Here is a 13,780-nt window from a genome sequence, read left to right as displayed (position 1 = left end):
TGGCTAAATTTACCCTTTTGGCTCAATTTACCCCACTCTCCCCTACAGGGCATATAGAACGAGAGTATACAGGAGAGAGAGAGGGAGAGACTGTAAGTGAGTATTGAAGAGGCTTTTTTGGTCCAATCCCTCAGTAATTGTCACAAGCAGTCATCTGCAGATGATGTTCCTGAGAGCGTCCCTAGCAACCCAGTCACCCTCTGCTCAGTCAATGGGTTCAGAGCAGCACAGAGTTTAGTTTAGCTAACCTGCCTACACAAAGCTGTCAGAGACTGGTAACACACACTCCCCTCACCATGGCGATACTGGGAAGGGAAAGTGTGTCATCTCGCCACCCCCAACCGTTCCCTCCGCCCCCTCTATCACTCCACTCTCACTCCCTTTCTCCTCCCTCCACTCCACCTAGATGCCCTCTCCTGCTTTAATTCCTCCAATCCTCTTTGTAGGACTGACGTCTGCTACAGTCACAAACAGAGCTAAGACAGGAGAGGAGAGTGGAGGAAAAAGAGTCTGGTAGTCTCAGAAACAAACTGCTCTCTGTCTCTCACACTTCCACTTGCTCAGCTCCCAGGGCTCTCCAGGACTCAGGGGGGGTGCTCTACCCTCACAGCATCCTCTCCTCGCTCCTTGTTGGGGCTCACCTCACTGCCTGAGACCGGGGAACATCCAGGGGACATCTAGGTGACACTCACTCAGCCTCATCCAGGACCTGGGACTTCAGCCGGCTCCTACTCAAAGTCCTTCTGAGCCTGCAACGTGACCCACCTTTCCCTCGTCTGTCTGACTGAGAGAGAGAGGGAACTGTCATTCTATCTCAGGAACATCAGGGTTTCCAATCTCGGGCCTCAACTCCCATGCACTGTATCTGCAGAGAGGCTGGAAGACAAGGGAATACCCTAAAGACACAGACCGGATGATTTCAATTTGTCCTACTGATATCGTCATAAGAGATAAGACACAGCTGTGAGATAGTGTGTCTGTGTGTATTTCTTATAACGAGTGTGACACAGACCACTCTGCGTCAGCAGTGTGTTAGAGAAAGAACACACACTCTGGGGAAGCCTTTTCTTGTGGTATTTGATGTGCAGGTGTGTGTGTGTGACATGTCAGGTGTGTGACTCATTGTAGTTGTTAGGCATTGAATGTGCATTTGAGACGTGAGTGAGACCTTAAGTGTGCGAGAGGCTTCGGTTTCCTCTGGATTTCTCTGAGATGGAGGGTCAAGGCTACGACCGGTTTGGTGAAGGTGAGCGTGACACCTACCAGATCGACTACCGCCGTATCGTTGGTGATACCGAGCCCGCTAGGCCGCGCCTCTTGCCCCACGAAGGGGAACACACACACCCCAACGCCAACCCCCATGGAGCCTACACACACACCAACTCTCACGGCCACGAGACGGCCGCACAGAGATACAGCGCCACGCGCATCCAAGCCGGATATGAACCTGAGAGGTGAGTCAGACACACACACACACACAGGTGAGAAACAAAACAGCTATACTGTACCAGTCATAATCAGCTAACCTCCAATTGCCCTAACAATCAGTCAGGAACGAAGCCCTGACAGGGTCCCAGAAGCCACTAGCCTAGGGAATTACTGGCTTTCATCTACATGAACTACAGTAACTTATATATTAATCTTAAAATATTAATCTGCCAGTCAAGGTTTTTTTCATTGAGGTGGTCAGTGAGCTTTATAAATCCCAGTTAGCTGCTACCCAGGAGACAGTGATGTAACTAAAGCCTCTTACCTGCTGCATGACCATCACACAGACTGAGTTTCCATTGACAGGGTTATAGAGTCTGTAGGTTGACCAACATATCCAGACTACAGAGCCAATGTATTTATGTAATCAAGAGGTAAACAACCACACTGAAGGTAAGCTTGTGATGTTGTCCTACAGCCATCCATAATCACAAGGTGCTGAAGAAAGACAACTACATACAGTGTATTCCCTTGTATCACACAAAAACAAGAAACGGTAGGTTACAGCCAGCTCTCGATTACATGGTTTTACGAGCATCAGTGATGTGGTTAAAGGAAAAATAGATGGGTAAACTCTGACCGCTGGTCGCAGTGAAACAAGTAATGCTCAATATACTTTCAATGCATTTTTACGCAAAGGTGGACAAACTGTTGAGCAACAACAAAAAATGTAGTTTACTTACGATCATGTATTCTACCCAGGCGCTCTTTGAATTTTCACAAACAGCCATGAAGATGAAACATGGAGATACGGTATTATGGGGGACTACATCATTAAATCTGTCTATATGTTTAATCTGCAGGGTGAAAACTACAAATCCTGCATTAGAGTCTAGATTCTAGAAGCTCTTCGCCTCCGTTATAGTCAACAGGGTTATGCCTATGTACAGTATATGGGAGAGAGGAAGGAATGTAAGTGTGTGTGTGTTTCAGCATGGCTGACTATCTGATCAGTGGAGGGACAGGGTACGTGCCTGAAGATGGACTCACGGCTCAGCAGCTCTTCTCTATCGGGGACGGACTCACATACAAGTAATATTTTGTATACATTCTACCAGAGTTAGAGAGCAGCATTTCCAATGATATTGATTGAAATTGCTATAGTTGTGCAATTTAAAGTTATGAAAGAGGGAGTCAATGAAGAGGCCTTCAGCCTGTAGCCACATCCTCAGCAGGTGCGTGGCGCTATCTATGACAGCGGTGCTGAAACTGCGTTGTTGGTGAGCGCTGCTCGCGGTGCTGTCCATGTTGCTGATTGCTGAATTGTTTACTTATGTGGCAACTACGGAAGTATAACAGATGTGTTCACAGTTCCCGATAACTCAGAGAGCTCTGAAACGCATGAATAAGACCCTGCCGCCAGGTTGACTGTTGTGGTAAGATACTAGTATTATTACCATAAATATAATTTGGCAAACTTCAGAGCCAGATGCCATGTTGCTGCCCCGAGAGTAGAAACAAACAAACACTCACTGACTGCTGAGATGATATGGTGAGACCAGACCAGTAGAATAAGGGTCATTATGCATCCTTACTTTAAAATTAGAATGAGCACATTAGACTTGTGTTATCAGCCCTAATGGAGGTTTACACAGAGAGACAATCAAATCGTCACATCCAGTACAGTGGGAGTATTATAAAGAGGCTTTATCTCCAATACACACTGTGTGAGGGTGTATGAGTGATATGCAGAGTGGTTAAGAGTGTAGGGATGTGATGCTGTGCTGGCCAGGGGTTAGGGTTCATGGGACTGGTGATGGGAGGCAAGGGGTGAGGAGAGTTCACCAATCAGTTTTCTCACTCTTTGGCAAAAGGACTTGTCTGACCTTACAAAGTTTTCTCTATGTATCCCCCCTCTCTCTCTTTCTACAGTGATTTCCTGATTCTTCCTGGTTTCATAGACTTTAACTCTGATGAAGTGGTGAGTTTGTTTGACCTTTTCATTGCTAATAACAACAGAAGCTACATATACAATATCATAGCCACGCTACAGCTTTAGTCAACTCCATTGCTGTTGTCTGGAACATACAAATACATATGTTATCATAACCAGACATACATAGAAGTCGTGTGTATGCGGCAACTTCTCTCATGTGGTCCTCTGTTTCTCTGAGGACTGGAGGTTGCTGAGTGTTTCTCTCAGTTGAATAACGTGTGAACACACACACACACACACACACACACACACACACACACACACACGAAACCTCAAAGGGATTCTCAGCTTCTGTGCCTGTGCAAACATGCCCAGGACAAAACACACACGCACGCCGTGGATAGATAGCAGCATTCACACAAAACTGAAAGCGCGAACCACCACATTTTACCACGTTAAGGTAACTGGGAACATGGACGAGTACAAACACTCCAGCTATTCCCTCTGTAAGGAAATCAAACAGACAAAATGTCGGTACAGAGGTAAAGTGGAGTTGCAATTCTATTTTGTAGTCTCCAGGCAATCACGGATTATAAAGGGAAAACCAGCCACGTCGCGGACACTGACGCCTTGCTCCCGGACAGGTTAAACACAATCAAGGATAACACAGTGCCGTTGCTCACGAGGACTGTAAGCTCTCGTTCTCCGTGGCCGACGTGATTTAGACATTTAAGTGTGTTAACCCTCACAAGGCTGCCTGCCCAGACAGCATCACTAGCCGCAACCTTAGAGCATGTGCAGACCAGCTGGCTGGAGTGTTTACGGATATGTTCAATCTCTCCCTATCCCAGTCTGTTGTCCCCACTTGCTTCAAGATGTCCAAAATGTTTCTGCATACTGCCTCAACAGATCCACTGATGACGCAATCACCATCGCACTTCACACTGCCCTACCCAATCAGGACAAGAGGAATACCTATGTAAGAATGCTGTTCATTGACTACAGCTCAGCCTTCAACACCACAGTGCCCTCTTAGCTCATCATTAAGCTTTGGGCCCTGGGTCAGAAACCCCACCCTGTGCAACTGGGTCCTGGACTTCCTGACAGGCCGGCCCCAAGTGGTGATGGTAGGCAACAACACGTCCGCTACACTGATCCTCAACACGAGGGCCCCACAAGAGTGGGTGCTCAGCCCCCTCCTGTACTCCCTGTTCACCCATGACTGCGTGGCCACGGCCGTCTCCAACTCAGTCATCAAGTTTGCAGACGACACAACCGTAGTAGCCTGATTACAGCCTACAGGGAGGAGGTGAGGGCCCTGGCGGAGTGGTGCCAGGAAAATAACCTCTCCCTCAACTTCAACAAAATGAAGGAGCTGATCTTGGATTTCAGGAGACCACAGAGGGAGCACGCCACCATCCACATCAACGGGGTCGCAGTGGAAAGGGTGAAAAGATTACAGTTCCTTGGCGTGCACATAATTGACAACCTGAAATGATCCATCCACACTAACAGTGGTGAAAAAGGTGCAACAGTGCCTTTTCAACCTCAGGAAGCTGAAGAAATTAGTCTTGGCCTCTAAGACCCTCACAAACTTCTAGATGCACCCCTGAGAGCATCCTGTCAGACTGTATCACAGCGTGGTACGGCAACTGCACCGTCCACAACCGCATGGCTCTCCAGACAGTGATGCGGTCAGCCCAATGGCACACCGGGGGTACACTGCCTTCCCTCTAGGACAGGTATTCCCCAGGGGTACGCACAATGCCAAATAAAAATGTGATTACATTTTTTTTTTTTGGAGTTAGGTTTTTTTCTCGCCTGGGTAGCCTTGTTTCACTGCCAAAAATAAAATTAAACCATCTAGTGTTCAGCGAAATAACAACACAATGTCAAATACAGGTAGCCTAGTCAAATAATTAACATCCAATCACATTAACCGTTACTCTCTCACGGGAATTCCACTAACGATCCATATGTAGCCAAACGTAGCTGCTACTCATTCCGTTTACTCGAAAAATGATAAATGGTTAAAAAAAAGTAAGGCCCGCGTCCATAGAGACACATACCAGCTCTACTGGTAGTACTGCTACTACCAGCAGTACTAAACCTGCACCTGTCGACGACACAAGTTGTTCTGCTTCCACGAGCACATCCAATGCTAGCATCAGTAATTCTACATTTGTTGTTAGCCCAGCTAGCATGGACACTGACAGTTGTGAATCTGATGCAGCCAAAGAGCTACTGCCCCCTTACCCGGGAAAGCACCAAACAACAGACAGCAACGTTGGACCATCGAAGAGGCGCAAATATGATGAGAACTACATTGATTTGGGGTTCACTTATATTGGGAGTAGTGCCTTTCCTCAGCCACAGTGTGTTATATGTGCAAAAGTATCTCACAACTTGATGAAACCTTCACTCTTGCACAGACATTTAGAAACAAAACATGCCAATTTGAAAAACAAACTGCGGGAGTTTTTGGAGCGAGAATTAAGAATTTGAGTAGTAAGACATGTATAAAAGCAACAGATCCCATGAATAAGAAGGGGCTAGAAGTGTCTTATATGGTGAGCTACTGAGTGACTAGGACAGGCAAGCCCCATACTACTGTGGGGGACTTAATTCTTCCTGCTGTTGCGGATATGGCTGGGACAATGCTGGGGGAAAAGGACAAAAAAAGCTCCTGGTATATGTTCGTTACATTTATGGGGGGTCAATTAAGGAAGACATTTATGGGGGGTCAATTAAGAGGATATGTTTTTTAAGTACTGGACAGCTTTGTGACATCAATTGAACTTTGTGTCGGTATCAAGATGTGTTGGTATCTGTACTGATGGCGCAAAAGCCATGACAGGGAGACATAGTGGAGTGGTAACAAGCGTGCAAGCAGTTGCTCTCGACACCACTTGGGTACACTGCAGCATCCACCGAGAGGCTCTTGCTGCTAAAGGAATGCCTGACAGCTTGGAAGACGTTTTGGACACTACAGTGAAAATGGTTAACTTTGTTAAAGCAAGGCCCCTGAACTGTCATGTATTTTCTGCACTATGCAATGATATGGGCAGCGACCATGTAAAGCTTTTACAACATACAGAAGTGCGCTGGTTATCAAGGGGCAAAGTATTAAAAAAATATTATAATAATTGAGAGACGAGCTTAAAGTTCTTTACTGACCATAATTTGCACTTGTCTGGCCCCTTGCATGATGATGAGTTTCTCACACGACTGGCCTGTCTGGGTGATGTTTTTTTCTCGCCTAAATGATCTGAATCTAGGATTACAGGGACTCTCCGCAACTATATTCAATATGCTATTCAATGTGCAATGATTAAGAAGTTGGAGCTCTTCTGTGTGTTGTCCTTGTTAATACAGACAGAGGTCTTTCCATTATTGTATGATTTTTTTGTGTGAAAATGAACTCAAGCTTATGGACAATGTCATGTGATATAGCGAAGCACCTGAGTGAGTTTGGTGCGCAATTACGCAGGTACTTTCCCAAAACGGATGACACAAACAACTGGATTTGTTATACCTTTCATGCCCTGCCTCCAGTCCACTTACCGATATCTGAATGCGAGCCTCATCGAAATTGCAACAAGCGGTTCTGTGAAAATTGAATTTAATCAGAAGCCACTGCCAGATTTCTGGATTGGGCTGCACTCAGTATCCTGCCTTGGCAAATCACGCTGTTAAGACACTGATGCCCTTTGCAACCACGCACCTATGTGATAATGGATTCTCTGCCCTCACTAGCATGATAACTAAATACAGGCACAGACTGTGTGGAAAATGATTTAAGACTGAGACTCTTTCCAATACAACCCAATGTTGCAGAGTTATGTGCATCCTTTCAAGCACACCCTTCTCATTAACCTGTGATGAGTTATTCACAATTTTCGATGAACAAATAGTTTTATATGTAAGATGGCTAAATAAAGAGCTAAATTATAGATTATTATTTGTGCCCTGACCCTATAAGAGCTCTTTGTCACTTCCCACGAGCCGGTTTGTGACAAACTCATTCTCATATTTAATAAATGTATAGTGTGCGTGTGGCAGGCTTACAATGATGGCAAAAAACAACATTTGAGAGTGCACTGGCCCTGGTGCTAGAGGGGGTACGCAGCTGGAGGTTGAATGTTTGAAGGGGTACCGGACTATAAAATGTTTGGGAACCACTGCTTTAGGACATCTACAGCACCCGGTGTCACAGGAAGGCCAAGAAGATCATCAAGGACCTCAGCCACCAGAGCCACGGCATGTTCACCTCGCTACCATCTAGAAGGCAGAGACGGTACAGGTGCATCAAAGCTGGGACAGAGAGACTGAAAAACAGTTTCTATATCCGGGCCACTGTTAAATAGTCACCACTAGCTGGCCTCTGCCCAGTCCCTTTTTAATAAGATTTACATACTGTTTTGCCCACTTCATATGTATATACTGTATTCTAATGAAGGATCAATCTATATAACTACTGCTGTACACACCTTTTCTATTCATATACTGTCCATACTGTTTATACACACCATCATATGCATGTATACTTACATTCCGGACTCTGACATTGCTCGTTCTAATATTTCTATATTTCTTAAATCCTTAATTTATTTTGGGGGGGATTTGCGTGTATTGTTTTGTACTGCTCTATTGGAGCTAGGAACATAAGAATTTCCGCTACACTTGCAATAACATCTACAAAATATGTGTTCTCGACCAATAGAATTTGATTTGAACAACACTGATGAGAGCAGCAACACCAGTCCCTCATGGCTGCGAGTCAGAGTCATGTCCTGTGTAATTGCTTTAGTAGGCTACAGGTGCTGGTGTTTTTAGCTTGTTTGTTCTTTACTGGCAGAAGGGTATATCCCCTGTGGTATATGACTGTACAATCAGGACTTAACAGGGACAGCTCATGTCCATGGTGCCACCTAATGGCAATGAGGTATTGCATGTTCTGAGTGGTCTTGCCTGAGTCACAGATGTTTGGTTGACAGGGTGCTATTATTTTTGTAGTTACTTTTTTTTCATCCCTGTAATGTGATGTTAGTGTGACGTTGTCTACTTCCTGTTCCCAGGACCTGACTTCAGCTCTGACCAGGAAGATCACCCTGAAGACTCCTCTAATCTCGTCTCCCATGGATACAGTCACTGAGTCCTCCATGGCCATCGCTATGGCTGTGAGTATAGAGCCACTCCTCATCTTCTCATCCAGCCAACACCAATAAGACAAGGCCACAAATCTGTCACAAAACGTCATATACTAGTGGTATATTTGGTTGTGGGTTTTTATGTATTGCCCCCCCCAAAAATGTGTGATAATACCTGGACTCTGGTATATTAAAGTCTCATTGGGCAAACATCTTGTTTGGCTAACCCTGATTGGTCAGTGCACTGTGTGTCGTAGCTCATGGGCGGGATTGGGATCATGCACCATAACTGTACTCCAGAGTTCCAGGCCAACGAGGTCCGCTTGGTCAAGGTAAGATGGAGGCTAGCGGTTGGACAACCTACAGATATATATTGATTTACAAATGTATTGATATACCACTACATCAACAGTATAATGTCTCATGTCAAATGACATTGTGACAATGTAACAGTACGCGAATACACTCAAACCTCCTGGTACATTTGCTGAATTATGTTTCTTAAATGATTTATTTGTGGTCAGAAATTTGAGCAGGGTTTCATCACAGACCCGGTGGTAATGAGTCCTCACCACACGGTGGGAGACGTGTTCGAAGCCAAGGTCCGCCACGGCTTCTCTGGCATCCCCGTCACAGAGACGGGAAAGATGGGAAGCAAGCTCGTGGGTATCGTCACCTCCCGAGACATCGACTTCCTTTCCGAGAAAGACCATGACAGACCCCTGGAAGAGGTGTGTGTTTGTGGGGTCGGTATGTTTGTGCTTGACATGTTTGTATGACATGTTTGTTTGGACATACAGTCATTACAATTGTCAACACATATATTGTTAACTGGGTGAGTCTTGTCGTATTGAATACTATTCCTGTGAGGTTTACATGTATGGTTGATTCTTGCAGGCCATGACAAAGAGGGAAGATTTAGTGGTTGCACCAGCTGGTGTAACACTGAAAGAAGCCAACGATATCCTGCAGCGCAGCAAGAAAGGTAACACAATGTTCTGTAGAGACACTTTACTCAGACAGGACATGATCAAATATCTATCTTTTAGAGAACTTCTCCTTTTGTGTCCTCTGTCTCTCTTAGGTAAGCTGCCCATAGTGAATGACAGTGATGAGCTGGTGGCCATCATAGCGAGGACAGACCTGAAGAAGAACAGAGACTACCCTCTGGCCTCTAAAGACTCCAGGAAGCAGCTGCTGTGTGGAGCTGCCATCGGAACCAGAGAGGAGGACAAGTACAGACTGGACCTGCTGATGCAGGCTGGTGTCGACATGGTGGTGCTGGTGGGTCTGGGGAAGGGGTTGGGTTATTATATTGTATTTTTGTGTTCCACTCCTCTCTAACCCCTGTCTGTTTACCATGTAGGACTCCTCCCAGGGGAATTCTGTCTATCAGATCAACATGATCAACTACATCAAACAGAAATACCCTGAATTACAGGTGGTGGGGGGAAACGGTGAGTCTGCTCTCCTCTACCTTCTCTAGCAATGCCTCTTTCACGTTAATCTCTCTTGCATTTTCACTCTCTGTCTCTCTCTCTCTTTCTCCCCATCCTCTATTTTCATTCTCTGAAGTGGTGACTGCAGCACAGGCTAAGAATCTGATAGATGCGGGTGTGGATGCTCTGAGGGTGGGGATGGGCTGTGGCTCCATCTGCATCACCCAGGAAGGTACGGAGAGACAGGGAGAGGAACAGCAAATGGGGAGGGAGAAGGAGAGGGAGGGAGGAGAGTGAAGTTTGACTGTTTAGTTAAAAAGACAAACTATTTGCGAATTGCTGACATGTTGCTGACACGTTGCTTTGTGCTGTGTGCCAGTGATGGCATGTGGGCGTCCCCAGGGTACATCAGTGTACAAGGTGGCAGAGTATGCCAGGCGTTTCGGTGTGCCTGTCATCGCAGACGGAGGCATCCAGACCGTTGGACACGTGGTCAAAGCTCTCGCTCTCGGGGCATCCACAGGTGTGTGTCTGTTGAACCCACCCAGCATATTTAACATTTTTTCATAAACAGGAAAATCCACATCATAGGCTACTATTGATGGTCAGACTTTTACCTCCTTTCACTTCTGATCCCTGACCTCTGTGCCCTCAGTGATGATGGGGTCATTGCTCGCGGCTACCACGGAGGCCCCGGGGGAGTATTTCTTCTCGGACGGCGTGCGACTGAAGAAGTACCGCGGGATGGGCTCCCTGGACGCCATGGAGAAGAACAGCAGCAGCCAGAAACGCTACTTCAGGTAGAGAGAGGGAGACAGATTGTTTTGTTTATTTTCAGTAATAGGGCCAAGGAGAGAGATGTGTGTAACTCCACAGTGAGGGGGATGTGTGTGTGTGTGTCTCGACAGTGAGGGGGACAAGGTGAAGGTGGCTCAGGGTGTGTCAGGGTCGGTCCAGGATAAAGGCTCCATCCATAAATTTGCCCCCTATCTCATTGCTGGCATACAACATGGCTGCCAAGACATCGGAGCCAAGAGCCTCTGCATACTGCGGTAAGTTAGACTGTGTTGTTGTATTCCACTTCTTTGATATGATCTGTGTCTCTCTGTTCCATTTTTGATGATGCATTGTTGTATGTTATTCCAGGTCCATGATGTACTCTGGGGAGTTGAAGTTTGAGAAGAGGACCATGTCAGCTCAGGTTGAGGGGGGAGTACACGGGCTACACTCGTAAGTCTGTCCCTGCCTGCCTCTGGTATCGCTTACACATCCTTTCCTCTGGAATTCCTTATAGATCTTGTGCTCCTCTCCTCTGTGATCGACTAACCTGCCCTTTTGTCTCATGTTCTGTGCCTGTGTCCGATGTGTCCTTTAACTCTGCTCTGGGTGGTAGTATGTGTGTGTGTTTGTTCTCACCAGTGGTGTCCGTATCTCCTTGACTACATGTTGTTTAGGAGTTGCTACTTAAACCGGGGATTGGCAGTCTTACCATACGAGGTCCATTGTGGGTGCAGGCTTTCGCTCCAGCCAAAGCAGTAACAGCAGATGCAAGTAATTACGTTTTGACTATGATTGGTTGATTTATTGTGCTAGAATTGTAACTGCTTTAGCTGGGGCAGAATCCTGCACCCACACTGGCCATTTGCGGATATACAGTGCATTTGGAAAGTATTTGAACCCCTTCCCTGTTTCCAAATTGTATCACATTACAGCCTTATACTAAAATGTATTACATACAAAATGTTCCTCATCAATCTACACAAAATACCCCATAATGACAAAGTGAAAACAGGTTTTTAGACATTTTTGCAAATGTATTAAAAATGTAAAACAAAAATACCTTATGTAAATAAGTATTCAGACCCTTTGCTATGAGACTTGAAATTGTTTCCATTCATCATTGAGATGTTTCTACAACTTGATTGGAGTCCACCTGTGGTAAATTCAATTGATTGGACATGATTTGGAAATACAAACACCTGTCTACATAAGGTCCCACAGTTGACAGTGCATGTCAGAGCAAAAACCAAGCCATGAGGTCGAAGCAATTGTCCGTAGAGCTCCAAGACAGGATTGTGCCGAGGCACAGATCTGGGGAAGGGTACCAAAAAATGTCTGCAGCATTGAAGGTCCACAAGAACACAGTCGCCTCCATCATTCTTAAATGGAAGAATTTTGGAACCACCAAGACTTCCTAGAGCTGGCTGCCCAGCCGAACTGAACAATCGGGGAAGAAGGGCCTTGGTCAGGGAGGTGACCAAAAACCTGATGGTCACTCTGACAGAGCTCCAGAGTTCCTCTGTGGAGATGGTTGTCCTTCTGGAAATTTCTCCCATCTCTGCAGTAGTCCACCAATCAGGTCTTTATGGTAGAGTGGCCAGACAGAAGCCACACCTCAGTAAACGGCACATGACAGCCCGCTTGGAGTTTGCCAAAAAGCACCTAAAGGATTCTCAGACCATGAGAAACAAGATTTCTCTGGTCTGATGAAACCAAGATTAAACTCTTTGGCCTGAATGCCAAGCATCACGTCTTGAGGAAACCTGGCACCGTCCCTACGGTGAAGCGTGGTGGCAGCATTATGCTGGGTTTTCTTTTTTCAGCGGCAGGGAATGGGAGACTAGTCAGGAATTAGGGAAAGATGAACAGAGCAAAGTAGAGAGATGCTTGCTGAAAACCTGCTCCAGAGCGCTCAGGACCTAAGACTAGAGTGAAGGTGCACCTTCCAATAGGACAACGACCCTAAGCAATACAGCCAAGACAAAGCACGAGTGTCCTTGAGTGGCCCAGCCAGAGCCATCTCTGGAGAAACCTGGAAATAGCTGTGCAGTGACGCTCCCCATCCAACCTGATGGAGGTTGAGAGGATCTGCAGAGAAGAATGGGAGAAACTCCCCAAATACAGGTGTGCCAAGCTTGTAGCATCATACCCAAAAATACTCAAGGCTGTAATCGCTGCCAAAGGTGTTTCGACAAAGTACTGAGTAAAGCATCTGAGTAAAGCATATGTAAATGTGATATTTCAGTTTTGTATTTTTTTTATACATTTCGAAAAACCTGTTTTTGCTTTGTCGTTATGGGGTATTGTGTGTAGATTGTAGAATGTAATCCATTTTAGAGTAAGGCTGTAGTGTGGAAAAAGTCAGGATCTGAATACTTTCCCAATGCACTGTAATTGCCTACCCCTGAGTATAACAGTAATACTGAAGGAAGTTAAGTCAAAATGTCTTCTCTCTTTTTCTCTTACTCATGCTCTCATCATAGATATTCTTTTGTGCCATGTAAGTACATTCTCCCTGTGCTCACAACTTTTCCTACTGCAATTTTCTCTTTATCTTTTTGTTTTCAGGAAGACTCAGGGTTAGAAGTACAGACAAGGACTTTTTAAAGCCCTAACAACTTGACAAAACCCTCAATCTAGTATATCTAGTCTAATATGAGTTTCAATGAGACTTGACTTACATTCCTGATTGTTGTCTGTGTGTTGTCCTCCTGTAGTTATGAGAAGCGGCTATACTGAGGGAGGAGCGAGAAGAAGCACACGAGCAGCGTACCCCCACCAGCAGCCACCAGGCACAACAGATACATGTGACCTACCTATGTGACCTACCTACAACCACTACTCAATTCAACCATCACATAACCTTTTGGCTATACATAAGACCGCTGACTCCTCTCTTCTCCTCCCACCCACTATCTCTCTCTTTCTTTGTGTTGTGTAAGATGCTTTTGAGGGACCATAAACTCACCTCTGACTTGGTTGATGTTATGACATAATCTACAGGGACTAGGGACTAACGTTCAATGGTCACATGTACCTGGGTCATG

At 45.7% G+C, this 13,780-nt stretch overlaps 1 protein-coding gene across 2 annotated transcripts; it reads left to right on the top strand.

The window, feature by feature from the left end:
• Window positions 1-446: 446 nt before the first annotated feature.
• Window positions 447-13,539, top strand: LOC115152054 (inosine-5'-monophosphate dehydrogenase 1b-like). Of its 2 annotated transcripts, XM_029696530.1 has the most exons (16): window positions 447-1,454; window positions 2,422-2,520; window positions 3,361-3,409; window positions 8,443-8,544; window positions 8,772-8,846; window positions 9,039-9,245; window positions 9,412-9,499; window positions 9,599-9,798; window positions 9,881-9,971; window positions 10,090-10,185; window positions 10,333-10,476; window positions 10,609-10,753; window positions 10,862-11,005; window positions 11,100-11,183; window positions 11,408-11,504; window positions 13,451-13,510. In XM_029696530.1, the coding sequence occupies exons 1-15, from the start codon at window positions 1,213-1,215 to the stop codon at window positions 11,490-11,492; spliced, it is 1,851 nt and encodes a 616-aa protein (XP_029552390.1). In that variant the 5' UTR covers window positions 447-1,212; the 3' UTR covers window positions 11,493-11,504; window positions 13,451-13,510. The 2 variants fall into 2 exon arrangements, with proteins under 2 accessions (XP_029552390.1, XP_029552391.1); XM_029696531.1 differs by lacking the exon at window positions 11,408-11,504 and having other exon boundaries at window positions 13,451-13,539.
• The last annotated feature ends 241 nt before the right edge of the window (window positions 13,540-13,780 follow it).

Source organism: Salmo trutta, chromosome 17 (genome assembly GCF_901001165.1).
Source record: "Salmo trutta chromosome 17, fSalTru1.1, whole genome shotgun sequence".
NCBI classification, from domain to species: domain Eukaryota; kingdom Metazoa; phylum Chordata; class Actinopteri; order Salmoniformes; family Salmonidae; genus Salmo; species Salmo trutta.
This window is presented reverse-complemented; position numbering and strand designations above follow the sequence as displayed.